Raw genomic sequence first — 26,132 nt, forward strand, 5'->3', positions numbered from 1 at the left:
TTTGATAGGTGCTAATGTTTGTTTAAGGGCCAGGACTGATGAGATATTGACCAAAACATTGATTGAAGCCTTCAGACACCTACCAGCCCCAATCACCTCCTCAATCTTCACGCAGGAGACGTCGATTTCCTTTGCAAACTCGCGGACAGCTTCGTTGGGGTCCTCATAAGTGAAGGGATCAATGTAGACCTTTGTCCCTGAATGATGGTTGGGGATCACAATGAGGGAGAGGAAGAAAAAAAAAAAAAAGTAAAAATCTTTTAACAAAATATAAAATTGAAAATTAACTTCACATTAGTAGCATGAAGGACCTCTGGTTATTAGGGCTTCAATACATGGTTTCTATCTCCATAGTGATTAAAATAAAGTGTAGCATCAACATTGAACATATAATAATGACCCTGTAGCCTACAAGTTGGAGTGATGAAATCAGGCCCTGGTCAAAAGCCAATTAAATCATCAAACCCACTGCATACTGTATCATGTCAAGGTAGCAATCAATGACACCACCACAGGATGCGGCGGAGTAGTTTAAAGGACACACTTGGCCATTTTTCTTCTGAATCATCAAGAACAGCATAACCTGTTGTCTTAGAGGTACAACCCTAAATAAATCTGAGGTCCACTAAGGACATCAAGCCTTACAACAGGAGTCTTCAGGATTTAAGACCTCTTATGCCAGGACTATAACCAAGTATGCCAGCATTACTATTAAACCAATGGAGGTGCCCCTGCCAATGGAGGCCAACAATAGAACCCAACAGAACCACTCAATGCATTCAAAGCAAGGAAGATAATACATTTTTATTCATCATGGTGCTAGAGAATGGACATATGTTGCATGTTTGATAGACATGCAAGTACGAATCATTGTATGTGTGACAATACCACTGCTACCAAAATGAAAGGTTTAAATATTACTAGGGGGTGATCAGAAACAGAACAAGACCACAAGAAACATTTTGATGAGACTAGTCTTGTCAGTCCAACTTCTATTAATCTAGGTGTGAATGAATAATTAGCACAACACTTGAAGGACACCTCAAAGATTGGTGTGTTACATTAACTGCCAGCTCTAAATCAGCTCAGTGTGCATGCGAGTGGCCCCTTGGAAGCACAGGCATCCCCATCAAAGACTGGATTCAGCCTTGTGTGACATGTTGTAGGGTAAGCCCTGCCACTTCAAGCCTGAATCAGATCAAGTATGTTTGAAAGTTTCATGAGATTACAAGAGTAACACCACAGTGGCACATGCACCAGAAATCATTAAGTCTTGCCACTTATTATCACAAACAATGCCAGTGTGGAGTTCGCATGTTCTCAGTTTGGGTTTTCCTTAGATACTTTGGTCTCTTTTTACATTTAAAATACACAATACACACATTTAGTTTTACTAGCAATGCCTAGCTGGACTGGCATAAGCGAGCATGAGACCATTCAGGATGTATACAGGCATCCCACTAAGGGCCTTCGCCCATTAATTGTCAAATACACAACAGTTTCCCAAAAACACTAAGACCCCTAAGGTTGAAGGGTCCTCACTAGGCGATCATCAGCTATAAAAAACGTCCAAGAAGATGTGGTGCCTATTAAACATGATATATGACATTCAAGTGTCAACAGCAGGCTACCCGCATCACCACAAATCCGTGCAATGCAAGCACGGCAACAAGGCAGTGTCCGAAAGGGCACGTTCAGTGGTACAGAATGGCTCTTGCAGCTAAAGGTTCTATTGCAAAGGAAGGCTGATCAATGATAAAACAGAATATCCATATCAACATGACAGAGTGTCTGTAGGAAATAAGTAGAGTGTATGAGTGAGTGAGTGTAGGGAGAGTGAGAACATAAATGAGTGAAGCAATAGAATATGCGGTGAGGGAGAAAAGGATGAATGAAGTGAGCCAGACAATTGCAAGCGAGCAAAGTAGCAGTTAATAAATAAATAAGTGAGTTGAACCGATTAAGGGTTTGTAGGTGAGTGGTGGACTTGGCATCACAATGTCCATTTCTGAAATCACAACTGGCTCATTCTGAACCCCTAATCCTTCCATCTCTTTAGGTAAACTGCTAAATATCTCCTATAAATGGTGTCATGCTGTTTATGCAAAATGTTTCAGGAAGGCACCCGAACTTTTATGCAATGTGAATAGGGGGGGGGGGGGGAAACAGGCAACCAATTGTGACAGGCACTATATATGGCAATATTTCAGCAGACTTTTTAAAATAACAGTATACTACAAAATGCACTGCAACATTTCCAAATGCTGTATTTAAGTGCTGTGGAGTTCTCAAGCTGACAATAAGTCCAACACCAGAATGCTGGGGATAAAGAGGAACCCGAGGTTATTGGTCTCCCAGTCTCAACACCTCCAGTCTCTCCATGTTTTACTACAATAAATCTCCATTCTACTTTGGTCTGTCTGCCCGTCCCAGTGCCAGTTCTCGTTCTTAGGCCATGGTCGACATCTGCTGATGTTCAGGTGTCTCATGAAGACACACCATGTTGTGAAGCATAATGAGATGGCTTAGACCTTTTATCCCATTGCTCTCCTCTGGGATATCTGCAGCTGTAGTGACCCAGTCAACTATCACACCCGTTTAGGTAAGGTTTTTTCTAACCTTGGGACTAACTGCAGTGTTAGGCCTTTTGTGCCCTGCTTGAAAGGCGGCTTTCTATCGCTTCATTACAGGACCCTGAAATTACTCAAATTGTTTTTGTAAGGCACACTGATGTTCACAAAAAAATATTTAACTCACCGTGACCAATGAGGTACTGCCCATGCTTATCCGAGTACTCTGGATCTTTGGAGCTGCCATGTTTCCTGCCAAAAATAAATTAGCCACCCGTTAGTGTGATATGGGGCGCTGATGTGTTATGATCATTAGTTCCCTATTGTCTATGACGAAGTATGGCCACAATTGTTCTACAATCAAAAAAAAAAAAAAAAAAAAAAAACATTTATGATGGACAGTCGACCAGCAGTGAGCCCACATATGCCACATGTGGATGAGTGCCTTGGACTTTTCAAATTATCACCACCCGCACAATAACACTTACTGTATATGTCATTACTGCTGCAACTTACTTTCTTATTACAGAAAATGGCTGGCAATTGGGAATTACTACCTTTTTGTTTAAATGAAACTTGGATTCATCACTTTGTCAGTATCTCATAATGGTCAGCACAATCTACACAATACATTAAAAGAAATATTGCAGATTTTGTTTGGGCCACTGGTTAGTGGTGCTGCCTCACAGCTCCATGGATGTAGATTCAAATCATGGCCTCGTCACTGTCTGTACACTCTTGTTTTTCACCCATATCACTGTTAGTTTGCTTGGCGTCTCATTCTGCCCAGTATGTACAAATGTGCTCTGATGGACTGGCACTTCATGCAAGGTTTACTTCTCGACTTGTGCCCAATGTTGTCCACCACCCTGATTTGGACTGAGAAAGGTCAGCAAATTGACAAATGTATCCTTGATGTTATACTCAATATTAGTCAACCCACCCCATACTTGCAGAGTCTCAAAACACACATAGGGACTTCACACAGTAGAGAAGAACTCACTGGTAACATCAGTAAGTGGAAATGCAACTAGAAATGAGAAAACCTGGGCACACTGGCAGTAAACGCACTGGTGATGACCTACAACAGTCTGCCCAGCTCTAGCTTTCTGTAAGAAGAGACATTATTGGCAGCAAGCAGACATCTTTACATCAACAGAGTTAAAGAATCCAATTAGAATAACCATCTAAATGGCCTCCTTGTGACCATCAATGTGTATGTAGACTAGCAGTAAATACTAGCAGTTCTAGCCTGATGTGATGAACTTCTCTGCCCCACTCAGAGCTCAGAGGAGAGAACATTTCTCATAGAAACCTTCAGATGGGCATAGGGTGAATATCAGTCAGCAGTTATTTAAGGACCCAGCGATTTGTGGCACTTCTCAGAGGACTCATACCATCTGGATATGGGATTACAAGTTACCGGACATGCAGAAGTCCAGTCCTCATTTAGTAGAATATTGGATAAGGAGAAATAAAAGGTCTGAGCAAGACCTACCCTCCAAATGCATGAACACAAATCTATAGAATTTGAACTGTGCATCAGAGTTTTTCCTCTCTTATGAAAGATGCTATTACCCTTTGCTATATTCTAATGATGTAATTATATAAAAAATAAATAAATAAAAATAAAAATAAAAAAAATCATAACAACCAGCTAAAGTCTCTCACTGACGAACAAAGGATTCAGAATTGAATCACCGGTCCTCAACGTGACATGTTTCTTACCTGATGAAGATGATCGTCACAATGATGGCCACTATCACTACCAGGATTGCAAAAGTTACTGTCCCTGCAATTAGCATCACCTGCTGATCCTTCATGACGTGTTCTGGACATGGGGTGGGGGGGTGGGGGAGGAATACAAGACAAGAAAATCAATATGAGAGCAAGAAAAAATTAAACAAACTGAACACAATCCAGCGTTATAAAGGAACAGAGGGGTGCGGTTAGGTGGGTGCACTTCAGAATGGAATCACTTTTCCCAAACTTCACGGCCGTCATATCTGTTTCCAATTTGGTCGGCACAGTTTCAGATCCTAGTCATCCGTATGTAGTCAAGGGATACAGCTGTTATTTGATATTTCTGCCTGATACTCGTCTGTCTGGCTTTGTTGTTGGCTGCCTTCTCTGAAAGGAGCTTCAGGATATTCAATTGAAGCTACTTCCTTGTGCGCACCACTCTGCTCTTGTCACAGCAGCCCCCGTCTGAGGTATCCTTGAGTGAATTGTGGCCCCTCATATCGAGCCACACAGTGGAAACAGTGGGGAAGGTGAAGCAGCAAAGGGATGGAGGCAAAGTTAAAAAAAAAAACACTGCAGGTCAAGGGCCGAGTGTCAAGTGAAAGGAGAAGGAGAAAGAGCACAACTAAATGGTATCTAACAAATAACTTGTAGCATTTCAATTTTTAATATCTTTACGGACTCCTCTAAATGTGTGAGAAGGAAAATGACACCTTTTATTGGCTAACTAAAAAGATTACAGTATGCTAGCTTTCAAGGCAATTCAGGCACCTTCTTAGGGAATTGACTTCTCATTACATTTCACAATGGCTAATACGGTAGAACACCCTAGTACTACGGACTCCTTTAAAGAAAAAGACAGAAAAAGAGATCACCAGGACAGATGTTCAAGTTTATTTAACCAAGCAGAAAGGACAGGGAGAAGAACATGAATGAAAGTAGTACTGCGGGAGGTATTTATTACACAGACAGACAGATATGGAAAGTGGGCCGACTGACCAAATGCAAGGGAGCGGCCGGCCAACCAACCAAATGCACAGTAAAGAACTCATAGACCGAGTAGTGAAAACAGTCAGAATCGCTCGGGATTGACTCATCTTGAAATGTCTTCTGCTTACCTTCAGGTTCAGTGCTGAAGGCCACACTCTTACTGAAGCTTCCATAGCCGGCCTCCGTCCGTGCCCGCACCTGCACCATATAAACAGTCCCAGGCTTCAGATCACTATGCACCACCATGTTCTCTGTGGTTTTAACATACAGGGCCCCAGCCTCGCCTTGATCCTATAGATTAGAAAATCAGAACAGTTGAGATGAGAACAGGCCATTCAGCCAAACAAACTCATAAATCCTATTTAGCCAGATACTCCAAACTAACACCAAGCTTGAGATATGAAGGTCCCTAAAATTCTACTTGCTACCACACTACATGGTAGTTGATGCCATGTGTCTATGATGAGAAATTTGAGGTAGGTATTCACGTTCAGGTTACTTTGTAGTAAAATACAAACACTGAAACAAGATGGGCACAGTGCGGTCCCATCAACAACTTTCTAAAAAAGGTCAAAGTTCATATGTATAAAATAAAGACAAAAGAGTGAACAAAATGAAAAAAGCACCTTCTCGTAGTACTTGACTTCATAATCCAAAATGGTATAGCTGGGTCGACTAGGAGCTGTCCAACAAAGTGTCATACTGCGACTTGTCACCTCCTTCGGCCGAATCTTGAAATCTGGAGCAGGCACTGCATGAGCACAGAGACTACAGGTTAACCCACCACACAACTTTGTTTTCATTAAGCTTCCTGACTTACTGATTTGTTTTGGCTTATATCTCAATGCACGATTTTTCCACCCAAACAACAACAAAAAAAAAAAAAAAAAAATGTAAAGTTGTAGCCAAAAAATCCAAGAGAGCAATAATGGAAAGCAGATTTATAAAGAATTAAAAAGGGAAAAAAAAAGGCCACATCAAGCTGGCACCCTGGCCGCAGAAAGCAGGCACCAGGCCACAAGCTGTGCCCCTCCTTGTTGTGGTTGCACTTGGCCAGGGAGCCCGAGCTTAGGCACACACCACCATGCATGGCAGAGCCCAGGCTGCTGGGAGGTGGGGCTGACACATGCTATCGGTGCTGTCCAGACAAGGTGGCAGGGTGGTACAGAATGGCAAAGAGCATAGCAGGAGCAAGAGAATAAGCAGTAACCCAAGAAGTAAAAAGGATGACTCAAAAAACAAATAAAGAAGAGCTGACCATTCCAAATCGTTTACCTCATGGACAACGACGTGAGTGTAACAGCTAGAAGGTGCAGAGAAGCAAACAAGGCGTCACTAAATTTAAAAATTGAATGCTCATTTGAAAAGCCAGCAGGTGGTCTCAAAGTGTGATGATCTAGAGAATTGTGGTGGTGGTTGGGGGGCTGTGAATGGCTGTGGCACAGTGCTGATCCACGTCATGTTAGTCAGTGTAGCTGTATGAAGATTGTGAAATGAACTTCAGGAATCAGACGACTTTGATGCGGTTTTTGGTAACTCAAGCTGTGCTCAGTTGTTAGAGGTGACCTACTGACTTTTTCCACAGTGGTGGGGACATTAGCCCAGTGTTCATGGCAGAAAATTACACATACAGCCAAAGTGCACCTAACATCCCATCCTCCATGTGAACATTATGAATAATAATTTCTTCACGGTGGAATCTCCAGGTAGTTCCAAGAAGCTGGGTTGAGTTTCCAGCCTTTGCACTATCTGTGTGACACTTGCATTTCTTAAATTTACTTTAGCATCAATAAAGCATCTATCTATCAAACATTTTTCCATGCCAATTTGGGTTTCCTAACATCTTCGGGATGTTTTTGGGGTCCATAATTACCATTATTGGGACTGTTATCTACCTAACTTGCTAATATGTACGTGATGATGTATAGTTGGTTCCTGTCTTATAGTCAGAACCAAAGCCATTTAAACCAATTAAGGGTCACAGGAGCCTGTGCTGATTGGGTGGTAGGCAGAGACCAAAACAAAAGCGGGCACCACTTGGCTAGATGTTAACAGAACATATTCTCAAGCCTCTTAATTCAATGGGTGCAAGGCAGGAACTCACTTTGGACAGAGAGGCAGCTGATTGGATGATAACATAACACACTCCCACAGCACTTAATCAAATCTACAGTGGCGGGGGTCTTGTAGAAAGGTACCTACCTAAAGACAGTATGGACTTAAAGGAAAGATGCCATGATCATTCTCATTCAAATCACTTGACTGACTAAAGTTCACACTCTAGGAATATGGGAGAAACTGTAGTGTGTACCTGTGATTTGTTAGTTACTTTGGATAAAGACGTATAACAAACTAATAGAGAAGTGCAAATCCCTTCTAGCTCTTTGAGCCCTGAAGCTGAAGGTGGGACCTTGGACAGCACAGTGCTTGCAGCCACAGACTCTGCGTGCGCTGAATGTCATATGAAGAGCTCTTGAAGCTGCCCGAGAAAATCCATTAGTCAGGGGGATGCAATTAATCTGTCAATCATGGGATATCTGATCTGGATTAGATAACAAAAGCTAGCAATAACATGAACAAACAGAGAGGGACCCCGGGACATGGGAACAGGCTCCAGTGGAAGACACCGAAAAAGAAACCCAATATGCAGTGCAATTAAAATTAAACATATACGATTCACACACACACACACACACACACACACACTGCACAGACCTGACATACAAATCGAGATGTTTATAGGCAGGCGCTCACACAGCAGCGTCGGAACAAAATGTGCTGCTTGGAGGGGAAAGAAAACAAGTCTTTAAACTTCACACACATGCATTTGCTGTGTGAAAAAAAAAAAAAAAAAAAGTCTCCGAATGAGGGTGCATGTGGGTGGGTGAGGGGATATCAGAGTGTCTGTGTATGTTTGCAAGAGAGTGCGCAAGCCTGAGCACACAAGCACCTCGGGGGGATTGATTAAAGCTAAGCGCTTGGCCTTGAATCAATAGCGGCTGCCAAACCAGTCAAATCAAATATTGTGACACTGGAAACTGGTCACACAGAGTAATTATTTAGTAAAAAGTGAAGCACTCGAGCAATGCGGGCCTGCGTGCATACAGTCCAGCGATGTTTAATGAATGAACACAGAGGAGGCATTATAACATGCGCGTACAAAACATGACATACACGCACAACGCACACTCACACCATGTGCACTTAACAACTATTAGCAAATTAAGGGGCGATACAGGATGATCTCTTCTTGTTATAGGATTTCCAAATATATTTCATATATGAGGGGTGAGATTAGGCCTAGTTCTTAAATAATTCCTGTTCAGCATTATATGGAGAAAACGGGGCAGGATGGACAACGACTGCTACTTTCAAAATATGCCAATTACCTAGCAGGGAGCAGAAAAAGCAACACCCTTGAAAAGATAATTATAAATATTGGAGGCACAATATTAGAATTTGAAAATAAATACATATATGTGTGTATAAATTATATACATACAGTAAATACATATAAGCCCTACGATGGACTGCCACCTTGTCCAGGGTTTGTTCCTGCCTTGTGCCCTATGCTAGCTGGCATAGGCTCCAGGACCCGGTTAGACAGTGACTGACATACATATAAGATACATATACCTATACAGAGTGTATACGGTGCATATACACCAATATTTAACATAAATTTAGTACATCTCTACATACACACCCCAATAAATGTCAAAGTAACTGATTTTTGTAGTTAGTAAAGCCCTGCACAAGCATGTGTCAGTAAAAGGAAAAATTATTCCCACACTAAAGTCGGAGCAGTGGCTCTGAGGCTACACATCTGCGCAGGTATCCAGAAGGTTGCCAGTTCGAATCCCTTTACTGCCAAAGGAGATCTTACTCTGCTGAGCCCTTGAGCAAGGCCCTTAACCTGCAATTGCTCCAGGGGCACTGTACAATGGCTGACCCTGTGCTCTGATAGCAAGGGGTATGTGAAAACTATCACACACCACGATTTTCTTTGTGGTGAAGCTGTAGCATTAGTATCAGAAATCTATGGAATGGTACCATGATTTTCAAGGAAACTAGAAAATCCCCTTCATGAGTGTCATTTTGAACCTCATAAGATCATGACATCACTCATTCTCATGACGTGAACTCGCACTCCTAGCTGGGAGTGGGTTAGGGACACCTCATAAACAGTTCTCACGTTACTCTGAGGTAGGACAAATTCTTATCCTAGTCAGATTCTGAAACTCTTGATAAAGAGGACAAGGATCTGTTGGGGGTATAACAGGTCTAAACCTGAAACATTAGCCATTAAATATGAGATTATGACAATAATAGTATGATTCTGATACTGTATCTACTTATGTTAATATTATATATATATTTTTTTACATTTTTATTTTACATTTTTCTGCTTATGTTTTTATGTGACTAAAGGAAACGCAAACAGTTCAACAAAATATTGTTTATGCAATATTACACTGTATGTAACCAGAGGCAGACATGAAATGACCAAAGGATTAAAACTGCAGTTTGCCTGATTGATGTCACCAATTCATCTTAGAGTACCAGGAGAGAAGCTGATTTTTATCATTATTTACCCATTTTTGTATTGTCATTTTTAATTAACAACCCTCAAAATGCATTCCTTCCTGCACACCCAGTCTCCAATACGCATGAGCAAGCCTGCAGCTGGGTTATGCTGAAATGAAAATGGCTAAGATTATTCTTAAAGCAATTCCAACAAGCTACAGACGATTACTGATGATTTTACACAGTTGCGACTTCCGTGTCCCGTCTGCTTTACATTTGCTAGTACTCAGGGGCGGTGGCAGCTTTTTATGCTTTAATGCTTTGGTCCACGGTAACACCCAGGACAGGACGGTGACTGCTACCCGCACAAGATACTTTCAGCCCACTACAGCCACAGAAGCTGTAGAGAAGGCCCAAGATGGCTTTCCAGCTCATTAGCCAATCAGTATGTAGAGTCCCTGCACACTCGTTACGCCCTTGTGACCAAGGGAGACACTCACTGTTTCTGTTGGTGGTGATGTTAACCGTCTGAGACTGTGGAGCCGAGGGACTCTGATCGGATACTCCATTTACTGCCTGGACCTCGAAGCTGTAGGTCGTGTAAGGAGACAACCCCCAGATGGTGACCATGCCCTTCGTGAGTCCCCTCTGCTGGGGTCTGTAGGAGACACTTTCCTCGCAGCTTCCACAAGAACCCAGAGAACCCATACACCTCTGGCAGATGACATTGTAGCCGAGGTCCACGCGGTTGCCAGTTTCTAGAGGCTCGCTCCATTGAAGAATGACCGATGTGTCATTGATCTGTGTCTCAATCCTGCGAGGCGCTGTGGGTGTAGCTGAGAGGAGAAAAAAAATAAATTAAAATAAAAAAAATCAAGATGAAGCTCAACAGCAGAGCTGGCTGCCACTCAGGCGCCAATAAGACGACAGAATGTAGGAAATCCAGCATTTGGTTTTTGCCTTACTCTGACCACAACTGCTACTTTTACATAATGTTTGAATTTAGCATTGAACGGTTTTTGAATTTTTTAATAAAAAAAAAAAAAACTGATGTCCCGAACCTCACTGCTTCCTGATATTCTGAAAAAGAGGCGCTCGTAAAAGCACTCATCAAACCATCAAGTCATGGAACTTGGCAAGCTGCACACTGAGTTGTCCACAATTATCAACCAACCCATGGGCAATCTCAGAAGGCAATGGCCTTCAGAACTGGCAGATGCAGGGCACCCCTGCAGTGTCAAGCACAAGGAATTTGGGCAGATAGGACCGTAAAGTGTACCATAATAATTGCCCTTGAAACATGGCAGACTAAGGACTTGGTGCCTCAATATATTAACATCAAATCTTTCCCAAATTAAAAGGCTTAACCAAGTATGGGCACAAAGTTAACTTTATATACTCAAAATAAGTGCCAGTTAAGGTTGGCATGGGGGTTAAGTAGAGCATGCCCCAAACCCAAATCAACAGGGAAAAGAGCTGGCAAACACTGAACATAGAGTTTATATTAACTGAACATGCAGATGGGGTGCAGTGGGTGCATCACCATATGAAGATCATCATAATCTGGGGGTCTGAGTGTTGTGGTTGTCTATTTTAGCTTCTAAATGAGGTGGAGTATGTATGCCAATACTTTCTTTCTAAGTCACACACTCAAGAGACGTCAAACCTACTGGCATGAAAAAGGCCAAAGCAGAGAGCGTAAGGGGAGATAAAGACTGGTTTAAGGCAACCCAAACCCAATGGCCAAATGTAAGGCTGGCACACCAGTGCCATAAGCTGCAATGTGGTCACCTTTAATATTTTCCATGAAGATCAACCTTCTTTTACCCATATGGGTGGCCAATCTGTGAACAGCCATAACAGGGGTACATCATTACATGTACATATTATGTTGATGCATTCATCCAGCGCAAATTACAATAGCTAGTAACATTTATTTTGTTTTTTCCAACTGGAGTACAGGCAGGTGAAGTGATTTGGTCACACGGTGTCACTAGTGGGATTTGAACCCACAACCTCAGGGTCTGAAATCCAAAACCTTAACTACTACACCACACTGCCTGCATTATATACCTGTTCACCAATCTAGAACAAAAGGATAAAGTCAGAAGGTTTTTACTTACTGGTGCAGGGCGCCTGAGGAGGGTCCGTTGAGGCCCGGAAGAAGCCATTGCGGCAGATGCACACTCTGGATCCTGTTGAAGAGGAATAGCTGTTTGGTGGGCAGAGCTGACAGGATTTGGACCCGCTGACAGCTTTGAAGTACTTAAGTGGACAAGCTGGGAAGGGAAGAAGAAGAAAAGAGAAAATCAGTCAGGATGCAGTACCACCACCAGCCCCCAAATAACAAAGCATGTCTGCCACTTGAAATTCCTGTCAGTGCCTACTCTTTGTGAGGGCCCAAACCCCCTCACACCAAATGAACATACCCAGAGTCCTCCACTTCAGACACCCAGGAACACAAATAAAAGCTCCTCCAGATGGCTTTAAAGCACTAGAGAATGGGAGATAGAGCTCAGAGGCTGACGGCTCATTCAGGCAGTAGCCGAGTCCCGCGGTTCCATTCAGGAGGACCAGGAAAGGGTCGCCTCATTCATTCAGCACAAGCAAGCACGCGAGAGAGACAAAAAGTTCAAAGGGAAAGTAACCCTGAGACAGCTGATAACGCCCAAAGTGCTTTCAACATCACGCAGCTGGCTGGGCCTTGAGGGCCTAATTCCACTAACCTTCAGACACCTTGGAGAACCTATTCTGTAGTTCTGACCTTCATTTCATCAAACGGGCACCAAAGGCCTATATATGGACACCAGACATCACAAAAGATGTGCACAAATTACCTGAGCCTTTCTACGTCTCTGACTTTGTATGAACCAACATCTCTAAGGAATGTATACTCCAGTTCATCATTTTAATAGCCTAGGTGCTGTTTACACCTGTAGGACTCTTGTCCATCTCTGGACCTGAATATGTTGGCTTACCCTTTAAGACATACATAGACTGGCAGATAATCTCAAATCTGTTGAATCATTACAGGGGGACGTGGACAACACACAGGCTTGGGCAGATTGCTGGCAGATGAAATTTAATGCAAGTAAATGTAAAATATTACAAGTAGGAAGTAAAAATAGTTAGGTTTGAATACACAATAGGATTTCTGAAAATAGAAAGTACACCTTATGAGAAGGATTTAGGAGTCATAGTGGACTCAACTGACAGTGAACAGAATATTAGCTTATATAGCACTGTGAGTAGAGAACAAGTCCAAGGAGGTTCTGCTCAAGCTTTATAATGCACTGGTGAGACCTCATCTGGAGTACTGTGTGTAGTTTTGGTCTTCAGGCTACAAAAAGGACATAGCAGCACTAGAAAAAGTCCAGAGAAGAGCAAATAGGTGGATTCCAGAACTGCAGGGGGTGAGTTATGAGGAGTTTCAAGGTGTTAAAGCTTTTCAGTTATATCAAACAGAGACTAACAGGTGACATGATTGAAGTATTTAAAATTATGAAGGGAATTATTCCAGTGGATTGAGACTGTTATTTTAAAGCAAGTTGATCAAAAACACAGGGACCCAGTTGGAAACTTAAGGGTAACATTAGGAAGTTGTTCTTCACCCAGAGAACTATAGATACATGGATACGTTACCAAGTAGTGTGGTAGAACGTAAGACTTATAGAATTGTCAAAACTAGAATTATATTGTTTTGGAGTAATCAAGTGGATAGGATAACTGAGGTTTATTAGGCTGAATGGCCTGTTCTTGTCAAATTTGTCTTATGTTCTAATGATCTAACACCTCTGGCAAGAACAGATTTAAGGAAACAGGAGTATCAGGCCCATGCGCAGGTTCATGCTAAGCTTTGGCACAACTCTAAATGACCCTTATGAATTAGCTTCTGCATAAATGCCAGATTGCCCATAAGAAATGACATGGCGACTATAGACCCAGTCTTGACCCAAGGATCAAACCGGAGTATACAAACCCAGAGACAAAACAATGTTTGAGCTGTATACAAAAGCTGGAATCTTGTGGAATCTCTGCACTCATGTATACCAGTTTAATCAAAGGACCCCTCTGAGCCAGTGACCTCAAGTCTGATGTCTGGGCCTGTAGTGTCCATGTCATGCCTTATGACAGTTTTCACTAAAATGAAACCCTAGGGGATGTTTCTGGGCCTGTATACTCAAGCTTGAACTTTGGGTCACTTTAAGGGCAATCTATGCCAGTTTAAGTCTAAGTGTGCCTTGGAGGGGCCAGTGAACTCAAGCTTGACCTCTGGGCTAGTAGCCATGTCATCTATTAGGGTGCCTTTGAGACTGTAAACAGTAGCTAAACCTTAAGGGTATCTGTAGCTTGTATTCTGTATCCGGGGCTGCAGAGTGTTTCTGGGACTTTACACACCATTTCTAAGATGGGCTACTCATTAGTTTTATTTATTTTCAATACTGTTGAGAAGAATAAATCAAAAAATGCAAGAACCATTCATTCCAGAAAATTGGTGTGTGGAGAATCTAGGATGGAGAGGTTAACTATCAACAGTCTGATGCTAAAAGGGGCAAAGTGGAGGACAAATGCTAGCCTGGGATACATTAAAACATATTTAACAATATGTGGCAGGACATGTCGTGCAGGCAGTTTTGAGGTGAATGCATAGCTAGTGTTCACCAAGAAAGATCAGCCACCTGACAGCAAGCGGAAAACCAGAAGATTTCAAAACTCACTGATTTATCGGTTGTTCGTGCTCTTCCTTAGCCAGGTCAATTGGTTATGGTGTATAGTTGCTGCATACATTCTAAGCCTAAGTGTCTGGGGCCATCTTTGGACATTTTAAAGCAGCAGAGCACTTGGACTAACACCCCGAGCTCCTCTTGTTCAAGAGTACATTTGAATATACTGTAACTAAAACAGCTTACTTTTATAATCTATTCATCCGGCACTGAACCTGCTTACTCTGGATGGGGTGTCACTTACACGAGTCTCCAACTAATCTAAAATGTACCACTCTGAGATGTCAAAAGGAAGACGGAGAACCCTGTATGGATACAGAGAGAATGCGCAGTGTAGTGATCAAGCTGGGTTTGAACCCAAGATGCTCGAGCTATGAACCAGCCACACTCGTCACATTCTCACACGGCAGATCAACAGTGACACTCTCAAATGTCTATTCCTCCTCCATTCTGGATCCATTAACTGACAGTACATGCCAGACGACATTTACTGATCGATGTTCTACAGACTCATATTGGCATGCTGCAGGACACAGAGGCAGAAAATAATCTTCTCTGTCACTTCAGACTGATTAGTGCAGACAAGCTCCACATGCAGGAAGGCATCCTTCAGTGAATACCGAGATGTCTGTCTGTAGGCCAGAGTGAAGTGGCATGACTGGCGTTCGGTAAGAGGCACTGAAAAGCATGCATTTGAGAGATAGAGCAATGGGGTCTCTTTCCCTCCTGCCCCTCACTCCCGGCTGTTCAAAGCACCCGTCTTTTCTCACGAGCCTCATCACCTCGACGCTGCGGGAGAACTTGGCCATTGAGCTGTCCGCAGCAGCAAATCCGCAATCTGGAATGTGACCCCAGTGCGACCTCTGGCCTGTGGCTTGCTCTCAGAGCCCCTCCAAGGCAGACAAAGGCCTTTGTCTGAGAAGCAAAGAGAAGTTTGTTGAGAATGCGTATTGTGGGGCCTCGGTGCAAAGAATGAAGACCAATTAGCAGAAGAGCTGCTGAGGCGGAGACGGCGAAAGCTACAAATTGGCTCAGCAGCGGGTGACGCATGACACAGCCAAAAGCGAGAGAGTTAGTCCGTGCCGTTCCCGCCCAGGCTGAGCAGCCTGTTGCCACGTTAGGCCTCTCCGCTGGCTTCACTCATGGTGTTAATCGACAACCCTGCCACTCCACTTACACATCCCCATTTAACTAGCTGCAAAGATTCATTTTTACTAACCAGCTATAAGTGGCCTCTACACATCTCACCTATGCCCCTGTAAAGCATCCGGAGCAGAAAGGTAACACAAGCACTTACTCAGACTTGTGTCACATTGACATTCATGTGTCAACCTTTTATTTCAATGTCTGGGCTTTGCTCTGCCTTAAAGCAAGCATATGATAACTACACTCCTACAAATCTCATCTCAGTATGGGATCAAGCTGCTGTGTGGCTCTCTAGCTTCCCAATGACTGGATGTCAAGTAAATGCAACCTTCTGGGGACATACAGTTGCCCACCCAACATGGCCTAGAGGAGTCAATTTAGGCCTGTCTTCAGTTGCCCCTTGGCCCACTGTGTGTCCATTTCAGCGCTGACTGAAGTCCCCAATGTCTTGCAAGAGACCCTCTAAAATAAAGCCAGGACCCTGGACATAAAACTCAGTGTATAAATCACATAAATGGGATGAGGGTGTCACTGTGCCACAGAGTTGAGTGCTGCTACCTCACAGCTCCAAGTGTCCACTTAAATTCCTAGTCTCGTCACAGTTTATGCAAAGTTGACACATTCTCCCTATGACTGGGTTGGATTTTCCAAGTTTCTCAAGATTTCCTTCAACACATCTGTTAGTTGACGATTCTCTTGCCACCTGGTACGAGTGAGTACGCCCTATGAAGGATTGCCATTCAATTCAGAATCTGTTTGTGGCTTACACCCAGTGATGATATGAAAGGGTGCTGGTCCATGCAATCCCATAACTGGAGTATGTGATTCTTAGATGGCTGAATAAATTTAAAAAAATAAATGCTTCAGAAGTTATGGATAAAGAACCACCAATACCTGCAGGCCAGGGGCATATCTACCATCTGGGCATTTTATATACGTACCCAGGGGCCTGTGAGTAGAAGAGGCCTTTTCACCAATAAGATCCAGTACTACCCTCCTCATATGTTTGACTTCAGAAAGTTTAGATCCACTACCTCCAGTGACCAAGGCCTACTGGCATCACCACAAACATGACTCAGGAGTACCAAGAACTAATGGGGCCAAACCAGGTTTTACAAAAGTGGGTGCACCTCTAACCAGATTTCAAATCAGAAGGACCAATGTCCACTTTCAACAACACAAGAATGACTCCAGAATACCAAGAATTGAGGCAGTCAACCCAGTTTTGACCTAGTTGGTCAACACCTACTGTCAAACTGATACAAGCACAAGAGGGCCAAAACCTGCCAGATTAACTCTGCTCTTGATCCAGAAGACCAAGGGGCTTCTGGCACCACCACAAACAACACTCTGGATCACCACAGATTGCTGCAGTCAACCAAGGTTTGACCTAGCTGGGCAAAACCTGATAGACTCAAGCAGGCCAAAAGCTGTAGAATATACTCCGTGCTTCACCCAGAAGACCAAAGACTACTGATACCAATAATTATCACCGACAACCTGTGTTTAAGCTAAGTGAACCAGAAACTCTCCTGTCAGTGAACAAAGTATGGTCCAGAAAGAATCAATACCCATTACCAACCATCCACACATGATCCAGGAGGACCACAAGATATTTTGTCCAAAAGAGATGTGCACCAAGAAATGCTGTGGCACAAATTCAACAGGGCCAAAGCGTTCCTTATAAGCAAGTAAGAATTTCACTATACTCCAGACATGTGACGGTACCAGTGCTACTACTGCTACTACCCTGCCCAATAACTCTAAGCTACAGCCCAATGGCCAAATATCATTTGCGTTCCAGAAGGCGTCACCCTCATAAATGTGCCTTTGAAGGAGAGGCCAAGTTCTGAGAACTTCTCCAAGTTGCATCAAACTTTCATTCCACATAAACACACTTTATGGGGTGTGCATTGTTCAGAGACTCCACCCACCCCCCAGCCTATTCTATGCCTCCACACCGAGTGTCCATCCAGAATGATGGATTAGACGCTTCTCCTCAGCAGCCTCATTAAGAGGCAGCTTGAAGGCTTGGGTGATCCGCAGACACAGCTGGGCTAACTAAACTAGAAGAGACATGCCTTGCTGGAGCTCGCCATTGCATTCTGGTGAGCTAATGAAGTTTTTAATTGCTGCTATAGTGTGCCAGACGCTGGCTTAATCAGTAGGTTGGAGCAGGCGCTTTATGCATACATAAGCATCTCTACACGCACAAGCTTGTGCTCGTTTCTTGGAAAACTGTATTTTCAGATTGCCATGTCTTACAAATGAAACGGTTGTGGCTTCCCACAAAGGCTTCTAGGGGCTACCAAGGAACCACCTGTATGACCCGACATTCATGACCAAGCAGATGGCTCACCAGTTCAAACGAATAGTCAACCTCCGCCCTTCTGTGTGCTACTTTCCTCAGTCTTAAATGAGTTGGTCTCAGACATATAATCAAGTTGATGTGTGAATCACCTCCTCACGCTACTGGGCATTTATCGTGTGGCTTAAGCTTGCACCGGGGCTAACAGTGTGTCAAGGGGCTTTGTTATGTCCCCTTATTTCACTGAATTGTTTCAGTACTCAATCCCCTCCTCCATACTCTGGAGGCACTCCTACAGCATATTAATGAGATTCACTCACCCAAGGACTGATTGGCTGACCCATATGTCAATCTGCCCAATGCTCTAATTTCTCATGAATCAGCTGGAGGGTCAGAGTGGACACAGGTTTCCATTGTAGCCAATCGCATAATCAGTGGGTAATTTGTGTGTCCCTTTGAACTCCGCATCTAGCTGGACTTATTGTCCACCCCCCCCCCCACAACTCCAACCTCAATATGAGAGGATTGTGAATGAACTCATAGATCAGGGCTACTCAACTCGGTTCCATGACGGCGGCAGATTTATTTTTTATCCTCTCCCTTTATCAGCAACTAATTTATGTGTCTCTTTGAACTCTGCGTTTAACTGGACGGTTTGTTCCGTGGTTTCCAAGCTCAAACTGAGGACTGTGAAAGACTTCTAAGTTCATGACAAGCCACAGTGACCAGAGCTTTTAATTCTGGTCTGTCTTCTAACCAACGGCTAATTTGTGCCTCATTGAACTCTCCATTTAATGTGAGCTCAGATTGAGGACTACAAATGATCTCACAGTCCAAGGTTACTCAGCTCAGTGTATGGACAGTGGCCACAGGTCATCTTTGTAGCCCGACTCACAATTAAAGGAAGGAGTGATGACCACCACTTGGCCCTTGTGAATACTGATTTACTCCAAGGGTCCATAAGCCTTTATCCTAATGCCCCCCTCCACACTTTTTGGAGGTGGTTGCACCAACAGATTTTTACTTAAATTGGCAACTTTGAGTTAGTGAGGTTTTTTTTTTTTTTTTTTTTTTTTTAAAAACACCACCAAAAAAATTGGAAGAATTGTCAAACCCACTTCTGCCCTCATTAGACCATTTTCTTTGGACCATAAACATCATACCCAGGTAGGAAGGCCTGTCCCTAATTAGCACGTAGAGTTGACTATGTTAACTTGAAGGTGCCCAAGTATGTCTGTACTCCCACAGCAGTGCGAGATGATCAATTAATAGTAACTTCCACTAAAAGTATTCTGCTGGGCACAGGAGTGGTGGTCTTATTTCAAAGTCAACAGAAACAGGGATAGCTGAGCAATTTCTGTCTCAGGTTAAATTAAAAGATCAACATTCTGGGGATCTGTAGCATAGGAGTCAATGGAAATGGGGACATATAGTATTACCTATTTTCCATCAAAGACAGCGGGAAAGGAGATTTTTTTTTTGCATCAGCATTGTTGGAAATTGGGACATTTTGAAAACTTTTTTTATACCGAGGTCAACAGAAAAGGGAACATTTGGGTGACTTCCATTCTGTTTTTATGTACAGCATGCAGTGATTTTGTTCACCGAGTTTTCAAACAAAGGAAATCAGTTATAGAAAGGCTTAGCAGATACTTTTATCCAGTTTAGGAGAATGTTGTAGCACGTCTCTGGTGATTTTGAAAATATTTGTTGATGAACGTCACAATTTTTGTGACACACAATTTTTTTTATATGTTACTTACTCTATGTGGTTCATACGGATGGCCAAAATTTTTAATCACGTGTTTTCATGCAGAACAGTGATAAAGTTTCTGGTGGAATAGGCATCTTTGAGCAACACTGGACAACATTTAAGAATTACATGGGAAAAAATTATGTAAAACCTGTCGCATAATCCACAAGTCTTTTCTTGGACATCTTGGGAAGCACTTTAAGATATATTGTTTGAGTGAAAATGTGCTATATAAATAAATGTTGTTGTCATTTTGCTCACAATGTGCAAAATGCCTGCATTTTTTGCTAAAACATTGTTAAATGAACCACTTCTGAAAAAAGTCTTCATGAACAAAAAATGGAATGCGTGCAGATGTGATCAACCATTTGAATTGAAGACCTGCCTCCCCACCTCACCCACTGATCAGGAGTCCAATCCAGTGACAGCTTTTTCACCGACTAACGTTGTACTTCATGTGATAAACAAAAAGGACACACTGAGAGGCGAGTAACTCTAAAGATTAAAAATTTTTAAAAGTGAGTGGTGAGATTATCAAGAAGAGAATATACCTCATACTTGTTTCCCAGAATGTCAGTAAATAATCCCAAGGTACTATAAATGTAACAACGCCAGGTGGGTCTACAACTGAAATGCTTGTTCGTATTTTATTCACAAGAGCATTTCCAGAGATGGTTAATTTAAGAACATTGTAGTAAAAATACATCTGTGGTATACTGTGAGCATATTGACAATCCCTAAGTCCATACTTCAGTGACACTCCTATGACATATTAATGGGATTTACTAATCCAGGCACTGACTGGCTGAGCCAGAAGTCAGTTCTGCTCACTGGATGACAGGACATTTGGATTATGTGATATGGGTAACGTGAAGTTTTTTTTTTTTCCTCCCATGGACATTTTTGATACTGTTTGCCATTGTCCAGTGTTGGCACCAGAGATGCCTATTGTATAAAGTTAGAAAGCTCAATTCTGTATGAAGACATGAGATTAAAATTTATCTCGACCACCATTACAAACTACATGGGGTAATTATCACAGAACAAAAAAAAAAAAAAAAAAAAGAACAAAAAAAAAAAGTGGATGAAGTATTTCTTTAACACGTCTATGAAGGAGAAGGAATCAACTTTTATTACCAGAACTCACATTTACTAAATGTCATACAGAAGGAAAGCCACAACCAAGACATTTTAAATTCTCAGTCCGAAACAAGAAATGCAAGGGGGCTCACAAGTTATCCCAGTGACAACTGACACTTCTGCCTCTAGATTGTGGGGGTCTAGTCCATCGTAAAGAAAAGGTGTAACAGTGACGGATATGTATGCCTGCAGCATTAATGAACTTTTAAGGGATAATGTAAAGTTAAGCCTGCAAAAAAACACAGGGGAACCAATTAGATGGGCATCAATTAATGGGCACAGACCAAAACCGATTAATGAACAAAGCAAAGCTCAATGCAAGGAAACCGGTGCCAGATGGCAACCGTATATGCCTCTACCAAAGCGGGCTAAAGCTTTCCAGCTGAGGCACAGCCTACTCGGCATGTTACAGAACCAGCCGCTCTGATCCTTTCGCGCGTGACATTCCTGTCACCTTTCTACACTTTCCCCTCACGTGTGAGAGAGAAAAAATATAGATGCAACAACAATTGCACATATGCCGAGGGGTAATCTTCCCTCGCCAGATTACGTTCATTTTTCTCCTGTAAATTTCTTTGAAGTGTTTTCAGGTCTGCCCAGGGCTATATAACATGTGTCAGCCTGGGCACACTGGCTGCTGTTAAAAGGCCCACTATGCTCCAAGTCGTACAAGTTGGCAGGCCTCAGCAAACAACCATAATAAACTGAAAAACCAAGGCCATGATGAGAGGTGGGAGCTCAATTTTGGGGGGGCACAGAAGCAGCAGGTTATGAACCTTGACAAGAGGTGGGCAAATGTAATCAAAGCCAATCAAAGAGAACGGTAAAGGATCCAATTGGGAAAAGCAACAAAAAGTATAATTTTTATTCATCTGCTAAGCATCTCCTGTCTGCCTGAGTTTTTGCACTCTGGCATTGCACTCAGGAGAGAGGACTAAAATGAACAAACAAATAAAAAACACACTTCAAGAATGAGCAAAGAGCTAAGCGTGCAAAACAGGGATGGTCCAAAAGATCCAACTGGCAGGGGGACAAGGAAAATTAGGAGGTCCGCATCAAGAGTACATTAAGTGACTGGCCAAAACTACAAGGGGGGGAAAGCAGGTTGCACTTTAGCCAAACGCAAACTAGCAAAGGCAAAAGACAAATGAAAAATGTGCTTAGAGATGCAAAGACAGAAGGACAAACCATTCTGGGCTGAATAGCCATAAGAAACTGGGTACTAGGGATGGCACCTTTACAGCCAGATCATGGTAACTGTAGAACTGTAAAAGAGAAGGGGATGAACAATGGTGGTGTAATTAGTGGTCCAGTTTATTTGTATTGCATGGGCGGCAATAAGGAATACCAACAAGCCAATCTACAACCCCAATTCCAATGAACTTGGAACGTTGTATAAACGTAAATAAAAACAGAATACAATGATTTGCAAATCCTTTTCAACCTATATTCAACTGAATACACTACAAAGACAAGATATCGAATGTTCAAACTGATAAACTTTATTGTTGTTTTGCAAATCTTCACTCATTTTGAATTTGATGCATGCAACACATTCCAAAAAAGCTGGGACAGGGGCATGTTTACCACTGTGTTATATCACCTTTCCTTTTAACAACACTCAATAAGCGTTTGGGAACTGAGGACACTAATTGTTGAAGCTGTGTAGGTGGAATTCTTTCCCATTCTTGCTTGATGTACAACTTCAGTTGCTTAACAGTCCGGGGTCTCCGTTGTCGTATTTTGTGGTTCATAATGCGCCACAGATTTTCAATGGGAGACAGGTCTGGACTGCAGGCAGGCCAGTCTAGTACCTGCACTCTTTTACTACGAAGCCACGCTGTTATAACACATGCAGAATGTGGCTTTGCATTGTCCTGCTGAAATAAGCAGGGACTTCCCTGAAAAAAGACGTCGCTTGGATGGCAGCATATGTTGCTCCAAAACCTGTATGTACCTTTCCTCATTAATGGTGCCTTCACAGATGTGCAAGTTACCCATGCCATGGGCACTAACACCCCCCCATATCATCACAGTTGCTGGCTTTTGAACTTTGCGCTGATAACAATCCGGAAGGTCCTTTTCCTCTTTGGCCCGGAGGGCACGACGTCCATGATTTCCAAAAACAATTTGAAAGGTGGACTCGTCAGACCACAGCACACTTTTCCACTTTGCGTCAGTCCATCTCAGATGAGCTCGGGCCCAGAGAAGCCGGCGGCGTTTCTGGGTGTTGTTGATATATGGCTTTCGCTTTGCATGCTAGAGTTTTAACTTGCACTTGTAGATGTAGCGACGAACTGTTAACTGACAATGGTTTTCTGAAGTATTCTTGAGCCCACGTGGTAATATCCTTTACAGAATAAAGTCGGTTTTTAATGCAGTGCCGCATGAGGGATCGAAGTCATGGGCATTCAGTGTTGGTATTCGGCCTTGCCGATTACATGCGGAGATTTCTCCATATTCTCTGAATCTTTTGATGATATTATGGACAGTAGATGATGAAATCCCTAGATTCCTTGCAATTGTACGTTGAGAAACGTTGTTCTTAAACTGCTGGACTATTTGCCCACGCAGTTGTTCACAAAGTGGTGAACCTCGCCCCATCCTTGCTTGTGAACGACTGAGCCTTTAGGGGATGCTCCTTATATACCCAATCATGACAAACACCTGTTTCCAATTAACCTGTTCACCTGTGGAATGTTCAAAACAGGTGTTTTTTGAACATTCCTCAACTTTCCCAGTCTTTTGCTGCCCCGTCCCAGCTTTTTTGGAACGTGTTGCAGGCATCAAATTCAAAATGAGTGAAGATTTGCAAAACAACAATAAAGTTTGAACGTTCGATATCTTGTCTTCGTAATGTATTCAATTGAATATAGGTTGAAAAGGATTTGCAAATCATTGTATTGTTTTTATTTATGTTTTACAAAACGTCCCAACTTCATTGGAATCGGGGTTGTATCAACATAAAGTGGGCATTCGGCAAAATTGTGGTTTGAATGGATTGGACCGCTGCAATTCTCCTTTTAAATGGCCCTAATGCATCAACTGTGTGCTACAGATGGGTCTGAATTCTCAACAAACCACTAAATCAATCTATGACGCCAACTTTAAATTCTAATTGCTCAAGCAAAGAACTGGCAACACGATTTTTCTTTCAAAATGTATAGCCCTTTACACTCCAAGAAGTTAGTGTCAAAGATCACAAAGTCACTAATTGTCAGGCCCCATTCAGCAGCAAAATATTCATGTCAACCGCTCCCAAAATATTTTACAGGAGGAACTGATGATTTATTGGTGGACAATGGTCAAGAAAATAATTTCTAACAAAGTGATGTAGACTCCAAACTGAAACACCAACGTGTTTACAGGGGATCAGAATGCTGCTACCAGAGTTCAGACAGAAAACAAACAGACCATGTAACCCCTTGTCATGCTGCCCTACAATGGCTCCCTGTGCAGCATCAAATTACTGTCAACAGAGGGGCCGAAAAAATGAAAGCGATGTTCGAAATAGAAACTTTGTGAAGTGATTGACCAGAACTGTCCTCACAAATGAGAAACAGGACGTACATTAGAGTGCTAATGAAAGAAAATGGGAAAAATTCTCCACAAATGAACATGTGACTAATATGGGTGGTAGAGGTGTGGCTATAGAGTAGTGAAACAGATTAGATAAGCACTAATTGGTCTGAATAGCAATGAGCCACATTACTTCCATTCATTTGTAAATGGTGTTATTAAACCAAAATAATCTCAGTCCACACCAGTGTTTTCAAATCATTTACAAAAGTCCACACTAAAATCACCAAACTCGCATATAATGTAGACATACACCTACACTAGGCTTGTGCACATCAGAAAAAAAAAATCCTTAAAGGGGTGGTACTGCCGTTGACCACGGAATTCATTGCAAAACATCAGGACCAGTAAATTATTTGCCTTTTGTGCTTGTATGCAGCATTCAAAAGAGTATGGAACACAAATTAGATGCATACAGGTAAGCAACTCTAGCAGCGCCCTGGAAAGCAACTATACGACCGCTTAGTGGGAATTTACACTTCTTCTATGAAGGGTGACCAATTAGGGAATGACATGTCGTAATAAGCAAGACCCAATCAGGTAAGGGCTACATAATAAGCATGAGCAAATCAGAGTGTGACTGGCGTCAGCATTTTTAAAAGTCTACATTTTGACCTGTCCACTTTGCCACTGGCGTTTTTAGAAGTATACGTCTCTGGAGAGCATTTTCAAAAGTCCCAGATTTCACCTTTTTGTTTACAATACTAATATCTGTGTTTTTAACTCTTTTAGGGCGGATGTCGACTTTTGTCGACAGGAGGGGTTGAGGGCGAATGTCGACAAAAGTCGACATCCAAGGATAGAGGGCAACATTCAGCTGTTAACGGTGACAAAACTCCCTGTCACGTCGCAGGCATTCCCTCTGTGCTTGGAGGAATGCTAGACTCGTTGACTCTGCAACTAATCCTTGCATGTGCGTGAGTTGCGAAATGTAAACAAATGGCAAGATGGCATCGACATGTCACAAGGGAGCGAAGCGAGTGCAGAAAAGAAAACACTCGGCAGACAATGTTTTGCGCATTATCACGGAGTCGGACTCTGATTTTTCAGAATCGGATTTTATTGACAGTGATCAGGAGATCGAACAAGAGAGTGAGAAGCCAGCATCAGCTGATCGGACACCAGCCGATGCCGCGCCAGCTGATCCACTGCCAGCTGAGCGCATCTGCACAGCTGATGCATCTACGGCAAGGTTTGCGTGGGAGGAATACACAGACATTGATCCGTGGGAGCCGAACTGGCTACCGGACTTCACAAGACGGCATGGCTTGCTGTTGGACACAACAGATCACCAGCTGCTGAACTACTTCAGGCTGCTCTCTCCCGATACTGCTTTTCAGCTACTGTCAGACGAGACAAACAGGTAGGCAGAGAAATTTTTGAATCGCGGGCTGCGCTTGCATCGCATTCTCATTTTTCAAAGTGGAAACACACAACAAAAGACGAGATGAAGCTCGCTGTGGCATTACAAATAGAGATGGGACAGAACTGGTGATATAATTTCAGGGAGCATTGGTCCAAATGTGATTTGTCCCCTGGTGGCTTTGGACAGGTTATGCAGTGTGATGATAGGTACGTGATGCTGCAAAGTTTTATTCACTTCTGTAATAAACAGAAGCAAATCCCATGGGGTGAGCCAGGCTATAACGTCA

At 42.7% G+C, this 26,132-nt stretch overlaps 1 protein-coding gene across 2 annotated transcripts in view; it reads right to left on the minus strand.

The window, feature by feature from the left end:
* The window catches only part of LOC114648940 (ephrin type-B receptor 4a-like), a 74,532-nt gene that overhangs the window by 19,820 nt on the left and 28,580 nt on the right, over nucleotides 1-26,132 (minus strand). For both annotated transcript variants that reach the window (XM_028798295.2, XM_028798294.2), the window contains exons 4-10: nucleotides 11,954-12,109; nucleotides 10,331-10,666; nucleotides 5,930-6,054; nucleotides 5,432-5,594; nucleotides 4,299-4,401; nucleotides 2,758-2,822; nucleotides 84-197 (exon numbers count right to left, since the gene is read on the minus strand). In XM_028798295.2, coding sequence (XP_028654128.1) covers nucleotides 84-197; nucleotides 2,758-2,822; nucleotides 4,299-4,401; nucleotides 5,432-5,594; nucleotides 5,930-6,054; nucleotides 10,331-10,666; nucleotides 11,954-12,109 — 1,062 coding nt within the window. The remainder of the gene's footprint in view (nucleotides 1-83; nucleotides 198-2,757; nucleotides 2,823-4,298; nucleotides 4,402-5,431; nucleotides 5,595-5,929; nucleotides 6,055-10,330; nucleotides 10,667-11,953; nucleotides 12,110-26,132) is intronic.

This window comes from Erpetoichthys calabaricus, chromosome 3, assembly GCF_900747795.2.
Source record: "Erpetoichthys calabaricus chromosome 3, fErpCal1.3, whole genome shotgun sequence".
NCBI classification, from domain to species: domain Eukaryota; kingdom Metazoa; phylum Chordata; class Cladistia; order Polypteriformes; family Polypteridae; genus Erpetoichthys; species Erpetoichthys calabaricus.